The sequence below is a fragment of the Habropoda laboriosa genome, unplaced genomic scaffold (genome assembly GCF_001263275.1).
Source record: "Habropoda laboriosa isolate 0110345459 unplaced genomic scaffold, ASM126327v1 scaffold40, whole genome shotgun sequence".
Lineage (NCBI taxonomy): Eukaryota > Metazoa > Arthropoda > Insecta > Hymenoptera > Apidae > Habropoda > Habropoda laboriosa.
In genome coordinates this window covers 6390092-6398550 of record NW_017100231.1, presented here as the reverse complement: position 1 = coordinate 6398550, position 8459 = coordinate 6390092, and the positions used below count along the sequence as shown (strand labels likewise).

The 8459-nt window shown below is 32.9% G+C and overlaps 1 protein-coding gene across 1 annotated transcript in view; it reads right to left on the bottom strand.

Annotated features, from left to right (window-relative positions):
* LOC108571487 (chromatin assembly factor 1 subunit A-A-like) overlaps positions 1-8459 on the bottom strand; it is a 35847-nt gene that overhangs the window by 2431 nt on the left and 24957 nt on the right. Inside the window, exons 6-9 of the mRNA XM_017933543.1 lie at positions 5760-5908; positions 5632-5683; positions 5408-5546; positions 4206-5075 (exon numbers count right to left, since the gene is read on the bottom strand). Coding sequence (XP_017789032.1) covers positions 4206-5075; positions 5408-5546; positions 5632-5683; positions 5760-5908 — 1210 coding nt within the window. The remainder of the gene's footprint in view (positions 1-4205; positions 5076-5407; positions 5547-5631; positions 5684-5759; positions 5909-8459) is intronic.

The following is an 8459-nucleotide window of genomic DNA, read 5'->3' as shown; positions in this document are numbered from 1 at the left end:
TTTATAGACATAGTATGATTATTCACAAAGCAAAAAATCTCTCAAATTTAAGTGAAATATATTTAAAAAATGATACTTTCCAATTACCTCCTTTGAATTGAATTTACAATTTTTCATAAATTTGAGGAACTCGTTTCAATCTTTTTCTACGATGTTCTTTCCAACGAGGATTAATTTTTTATCATTTAAAGGGTTAAGGGATCTTCGAACTTCACCTGAAAATTTATTATTCATTCTTATTCGACGTTTTTATATTTCATATAAATTATTTTTCTACGTATTTGAAATAATAATACAGGATAAATTTCTTCAGTAGCGTAAAACTTGCTACTTCGCTTCATTTCTTTTTTTCCCCCACTCTTAGCGAAGACAGTAAGCTCAGGAAATAGTCGCTATCCGCTGCTGTAAGATTCGTCAGCAAATTTCGTTGCGTTTCTTCTTATTATTCTCCTTTCTTCTTACTCGCTGTTCCTGGTTATTTGCGAGGATACGGTTAGAAGTCGGAATTTTTGGCGTATCTCAGCTGAAATTGGTTGTTCATACTGTAGTAATCATCTTGAAACTATTTTTCCTCGTTTTGAACAACACGAAAATCTTTAAAAAGAAAAGAATTGTTAAAAACGAATTTTTCGTGTATTGTCACTTTAGAAATATCGTTAAATTCAATAAATGCGTATTTAGTAATTTGTTTCGCACTTGAAATAAGTAATTTTTACGATTTTGATGTTAACAAAGTTACTAAAAGAGACATAAAATGTTTTTACTATAATTCCGACCAAATATACTATTAACGTGAGCTACGATTCGATCGAACGAATCGCAAACAATACTACGATCAAATTGCTTTTCAATTTTCCATTCATGTTACACTGTATACTACGCGAAATTGTTACGATTTAAAAAACACGTTCGATCAAAACTATTTAACGTCAGGTTTTTCGAAAAATAAATCTAACGAACTGACTGATCGCAGAAAATAAAAAAATAAAAATTCCCTATTTTTCCGTTCTATTTTGTAGATGACAAAATTGTTCTCTGATAAAAATTGTCGAGAGAATCAATTATTCCTTGGTTACCAATTTTTTTTAAGTTTATTTAGATATAGGATAAAAAATGAAAGGATAATATTTCTCTTTGATGTAAAATTTAATTCGTAATCCTAGTTTACAAGTGTACATAACCTAATATATGTACGTTTCGAATGATAGAATTAATAGATACGATATTTACCTATTCAAATTAAATATAATAAATCATACCACGCAATTAAGTTACACATTTATTTCTTAAAAATTCTCGGCTGAATATTCTAAATGCTTCTTGAATCTGGATCGACGACTTTTTTTTTTATCAACCTAATGTTAATGTTACTTAAAAATACGCAGTAACAATAAGTGCAACCTTAAAGCAACAGAAACATACATACATAGCATATCTCTTTAGTAAAACGCAACTCGATAATTTCAAATCGTCACGCAATTAATCTAACCTTGTTACAACATTAAGTGAAAATAATCGAACACTATAAATCACACATTATCATAACCCGTCGCAACCTGTTACCACTTCAAACCAGTTCAAACATGTCCCTCATGCATCTTCCACAAACATTACACTGTTTCGTACACGTGAAAAAATCAGAAAGCGAATAAACTTTAAAAGTACACGGAACGAGGAATCGGAATATTTTCATTTCCATGAAACGTCGTGAACGAGTCGAGGGAACGATGAAACCGTTCACGTCGATCCGTGGCCTATCGTTCCAATAAGACACGCGCTTCCGGCCAGGCGGCCAATAATGGGATGCTGAGCAAAAGTTTTCGCTCGCAGCTATTTTATTTAACTCCGGTGCACGCTTCGACGGAATGCAATTCCACGTTCCACGGCAAAGCCGGCCCTCGCGATGCATTAACCCGTGTTCGAACGTTCGCTACGAAAAGTTTTTAGCGGTGGAATCCTCTGGATAATTCACATTACTGGAACAGATTATCCCCACGCCCCCCACCACCTTCCACTTTCTGCGTGGCAGGGAGGATGCTTTGAAAAACAGGAGAAAAAGGTAAGGTCTCGCGGATGAAGTCGATTTCTATTTTTTCGGAGGGCAAAGGAATCGCTGAGTAGTCTTGAAATTGGAACTGAAACTGTGTTCGAAATTGTAATCGAGAATAAGTTGGAAAATGTTTGATTCGATTTTTGTTGCGTCGAAAATTGCTTGTTCGCCGATGGTTAATTAGTTCGAGAGTTGAATTTTGAGTTCGTGAAAGGTATATGATTTTTTGTTTCTGTATGCCTGGAATAGAAGAAATAGTTTACTATTGAAATATTTAATTTTGAAAGTAATCGATGTTTTTCAAATTAAAATTACAGTCGTAATTTTTATCTTTGATATATAAGTACTTGATAAATTTATAATGTTGATATGAATTTTTTTCATGTTAGGTTAACCATCGTGAAATGACGCAAATAATGCTTGGGAAAGAACAAAAAATATTCACACAAATATCGTGTATTGTATGTATTCATACAGATATCCTCTGATTTATTCTTTAAATTTTTTTATAAAAGTATAATTTCTAATTTAGAATAACAACATACATTTTTATACGTTAATTATTTTTTAAATTTTATTATAAAAGTATAATTTCTAATTTAGAATAACAACATACATTTTTATACGTTTGCCTCTTTCTCTTTTTCTTTTTTTTTAAATACAGGATACTGCGTTCCAATCGAAATGATGTTTCGTTCAATCATGCGAAAGGAAATATATATAACAAATTATATTGTAATTTTCAATATTGTAAAGCTTTCACGAAATATACCTATCATTTTTCAGTTTTCCTAAACGCAAAACGATTTCTGCGAAATTTATAAAAAAAAAAAAAAACAATTAAGTAAATCGACACGTAAAATTCAAACACAAATACTTTCTTATTCTTTTTCTTCAACTAATAATTTAAGTAATTATTTTTTTGTTTAAGTAAGATTACCTATTGATCTATATATTTGGAAGCAACAACAAAAAAATAATTAAACTGACTATAACGCGTTTATTTTGTCGAGGCAAATAAAGATAACCAGATCTCTAAATGCTGCCTTTTAAAATCAACAAAATTAAATACATTAAAAGAAATTACTGTAGAATATTATAAAAGTCTTTCGCGACGTGTTTCTTAACACAGATCATGCTTGTCCTTTTCTGAAGCTTCGAATACGTTGCTCTTGATAAGTGAAAAATAACCTCAAAATGGTCTCACCGGTCATTATCACGTTTCACATTTTAAAAGCTCCAGTACGACAAATATAGTTTATATAAGTTACACATTGAGAAAAATGATGATATTAAATATAAAATACATCTCATCGTTGCTATCATGTTTTTCAACAGCGCGATCATGAATCTACATGTGAACAATGTGGCACAATGAACATACTAATGCATTTCCTACAATTGTTTAATGCTAATAAATATCGTGTATAATGCTATGAAAAATATAGGCTCTAAAAATAGAGTATGCATAACAGGTGTTAAAAATCATCTTACTTCATATAATACGATCTAAGTTATCTGCAACCTGTAACAGTTATCAGAAGCTTGCCTATAAAAATTTTTAAGGTTAGGTTAAGACTGGGGCACACACGGTATCCTCGAGCACCATTCTTCGTTAATTAATAAGCTAATGGCTAGGAAACTTGTGCTAATCACTAATGATAACAATCGTATCTCGTATGCGCAAATTACAAATATTGGGTGAATGTTAGAAAAATAGGAAACTGCTTGAAACTTTGTACACATTTGCACTTAGATGCATTTAAATAGTACATAGTAGTAAAATTACGATCTATCCTACGAGAATATCAAAATAATCGATTATCTTCTTTCGCCGAAACCTACTTTGCTTATTACATCTTTATCCTACAGTCAGTTATTTATCACATTTTTTTTTTAGTATTTTTTGCGCAAAGTTTTTTTCCATTTTCTTCTATAAATTCAAATACGTATTTACTAACGTTTCTTTTTACAGTTTAATCCTCGTCGTCAACTTCCATTGGACTATCTATAGTTCCTTTCCCTCTCTTTGTAGATACATTGTCCTTCGTCGAAGCGTCACATTTCAACGTTGTATCATCTTTACTTTTTTTCACATTGTTAGACAATTTTTTCTCGCCCTCTTCCTCTTCTTCACATTCCCCAGGAGAATTACCAAGCCTGTCCTCACTTTTCTTCTTGTCATCAGATTTAACCTCTTTCTGATCATCAACTAGAGCATTCTCAGAACATTCCACAATCATAACACAGTCATCATTTTCCGATTCATTTTCCTTACTCGAATTCGTGCTCTCCACTTTCTTAGAACTAACAAAGCTCTTCAATAATGTTTCCTTTGAAGATTTGGAAAACTGTTCACCTCTACCCACGGATATCAACGTAGCCCTCTTTAGAGGCTTCGAAGCGGTAGCTTTGTTCTGAGATGCTGGCTTAACAATTAACTGTTTCTTCATCTCCTCCTGAGTGATCTTCTTAGTAAATTGAGTAATTAAGGGGACACTCTTCTTCTCTTTATCCTTGTCCTCCTTCTCCACTTTATCTGCTATTTCCACAAGGTTACTCTCCTTTTGTGGAGTGAAATTAGGCCAGCGATTTGGCAAAGGAAGATCCTCCTTTAGGTACTGTTTCCTGATTTCCTCAGAAACATACCAGCACTTCTTCTTGTGCATTGGTCCCTCTTCTGGGCAATGACTCCACGTTGCAATCTCACGAATCTTTCTCAGCAAACTGCCTTTATAAAGCTGACCGTCACCTTTGTCACTCCAATAGGCCATGAACTCTTTGCTCAAAAATTTTCTACCCCGGATGTTTCCATGTACGAATCGGATCAGGTCTGGTAAAGCAGCTTCCGGGACTGGTCTCTTCTTTGAATTTGGAGTTTTCTGGTTTGCGGGCATGCTGATCTCGCTGGCTGTCATAGCATCGTTCTCTGATTTAGTAGTATCAATGTTGGTTGGTAGGATCACTGGTATCTGCCGTACCCAGGCTTCATGAGCTGTCAGGAAGTCTACGGTCTTCTGAGGCACTGCAAATAGAGAATGATTATATTTCTTAGGTCATGTTTTTTTATAACATATTTGAGATATCATTGTTTCTGTTTTCTTTTTACTGTGATACTGCAGGGAAATTGATTTTAACTGGTTGTATCATCTTATAGGGAATTAGGGTAGGATTTATATCAATTTATATCAAAAATTGTACAGTAAAAAGATAACCTATTCAATATACCTGACATATTACAAGAAAATTATTGAAATATTAGAAAAGATTGTGAACCAGAAAATGTAAAGCAATTTTTTCTAATCCAGAATGATTTTGTAATACATATTGGTTTCATTTTGAGTGCTAATTACCCACCATTTGATGAAAATTGGTTTTCAGATCCTCTCCAAATGCAACCAATTATTTTTGGCTTCAGTTTTGAAGTCTTAGTGTTCCTCTCACACTCAAATTGTTCTCCCAATACTTTCAGCTTGAACTTTTGCGTTTCCGGTGACTATAAGAGGAAACAAAAGATCAATTAATAATTATCCATTTAATTAACTATCTTCTAGCAAACTATCCTATTTAAAAATACGTACCATAGCTTCTTTGTCCTCTTCATCAGCCCTAACCTCTTCATCCGACAAGTATCTGAATTATTTCAAAGAAAAATCGTTACAAATGGACGAAAATGTACTTAGACGTTGCAAATTTGTCGTTGAATTACCCATGAGGAACCATAAATTCATTATCCACGTCGTATTCGTTATCATCTGGATTTTCTTGATCTTTCTCATCGTCTGAACCGTGCAAAGATTCGCCAGGTTCTTCTTCCTCCCATTCGTCGTCGGAATCGACCTCGTAATTGAACCATTCCTGAAAAATGTTCAAAGTGAAATTTTAGAAAAAATGTGAAATATGTATAATTGCGGCAGATATATAATTTGATAGTGTTTAACGTGTAATATAGAAGATAAGGAACGAAGGAAACACATCAAATGTGATTAATGGTTCGAAACATATTTTTTTTATTAAGAATTTTTTCTGCCATTGATAAGAGGCCGCGTGCTGAATGATTAGTAATACTTTGTGTATCTTGAATCTTCTCTTGGAGGTTTAAATACTCCGTGGAGAATTGCATCGGTGAAAAATTGCGGAGTCTAATTTTTGAACGTTCTCGTGTTAGCGATAAATTCTTCGCGAATCTTCAATTTTAGGTAATACATACGTAAAATTGAAGTGAAATTCTGTAGATTAGAAATGGTTGAATTCCATGTGAAAATTCCTTTTCTACCTAAAATTCTAATTTTCGTTGGAAATTTTTCTCAATTCGAGCATCGAACTCGAAAATTTTCTCAGAATTGAATTCAGTTTCGTATGAAATTCTTCTTTCCCCTCAAAATTCCAATTTGTTCCAAAATTGTTCTCCATTTAAGCATCGTGACTCAAAAATTCGCTCAGAATTGAATTCCACTTCACATAAAATCCCATTCCCCCCAAAATTCCAATTTGTCCCAAAAATTTCTCTCTATTAACTCAAAAATTCACTCAGATTTGAATTTCATTTCACATAAAATTCCTCTTTCCCCCCAAAATTCCAATTTGTCCCAAAATTTGTCTCTAGTATCTCCAAAATTCGCTCAGAATTGAACTCAATTCCATACGAAATTCCCTTTTCACCCCAAAATTCAATTTATTCCAAAATTGTTCTCCATTTAAGCATCGTGGCTCAAAAATTCGCTCAGAATTGAATTACATGACACAAAAAACCCATTTTCCCCAAAATTCCAATTTTTCCCAAACAAGCATTCCCAATTTAAGCATCCTGACTCAACAATTCACCAAGAATTGAACTAAATTCCACATAAAATTCCCTCTCCATCTTTATCCCAATTCAGTCCAAATTGAATCGTCATAAAACCTCCAAAAATCTCGACAAATCCATCTGGAATTTTCCTTCACTCCGCACTTAAGGTTTCAACTTTCCTGTATTCTTTTCGCGATTCGTGTTATCGGTCGCTTTTCATGCGGTTTATTTAACTACGATCACGGCCACTGGATTTCAGTGAAGTCTGGCATGATTAAGCAGGACGTCGGTATCATGCGACTTCCTTCACGAGAGATATCACGCGACGTTCAACAAAGCGCACGTGCTATGCTCCTCTCTTCTCGTTTTGCTTCCCTTAGTCGCTGTGCGATACTCTCAAAATGTTGATGCGCTACCGCGAAATCGATTCTCCTTTCCTGCTTCACCGTTCTCGTGGACAGCCATAAAATCGATCCACGAGATATCGAGATTTCTTTATTTCTTTTTTTTTTTTTTTTTAAATTTTCTTTATCATCGGAGAACGTGAATTATTATTTTTTTACTGCACAGTGTGTGAAATTTGAAAATTGCACAGAGCAGATTTGAAAGAAACATTCTTTCGTTTTTGTGAAATCTGAGAATTGACAAATTATAACTGCATAGAGAAGATTTAAAAAAAAAATTCTCTTTGTCACTGGGGAATGTGAATTTTTCTATCGCATAGTGTGTGAAATCAAAAATTTGACAATATTAATTACTCGGAAATCATTTTCAATGAAAAATTCTCTTCTCTGCTAGAGAGCGCGAATTTTTTTTACTGCACAGTGTGTGAAATTTGAAAATTGCATAGAGAAAACTTGAAAGTAACGTTCTTCTCGTTTTTGCAAAAAGTGAATTTTTAAAATTAATAAATTACAATTGCTTAGAGAAAATTTTGAAAGAAGAATTCTCTTCTCTATTGGAGACCGTGAATTTCTTCATTGCACAGTGTGTGAAATTTGAAAATTGCATAGAGAAAACTTGAAAGTAACGTTCTTCTCGTTTTTGCAAAAAGTGAATTTTTAAAATTAATAAATTACAATTGCTTAGAGAAAATTTTGAAAGAAGAATTCTCTTCTCTATTGGAGAGCGTGAATTATTTTATTCTAAAATGTGTGAAGCTTAAATATTGAAAAATTAGAATTGCCCAGAGGATCTTACGCGAAAAATTCCTTTCACAATTGGAGAATGCGATTCTTCTTCATTGCACAGTGCGTGAAATTAAAAAATTCGACAAATTATTAATTACGTGGAAATGATTTTAAATGAAAAATTCTTTTCCCTATTAAAAAACGTGAATTTCGTTATTAAATAGCGTGCGAACTCAAAAATTCGACAAATTATTAATTACGTGGAAATGATTTTAGATGAAAAATTCTTTTCCCTATTAAAAAACGTGAATTTCGTTATTAAATAGCGTGCGAACTCAAAAATTCGACAAATTATTAATTACGTGGAAATGATTTTAAATGAAAAATTCTTTTCCCTATTAAAAAACGTGAATTTCGTTATTAAATAGCGTGCGAACTCAAAAATTCGACAAATTATTAATTACGTGGAAATGATTTTAAATGAAAAATT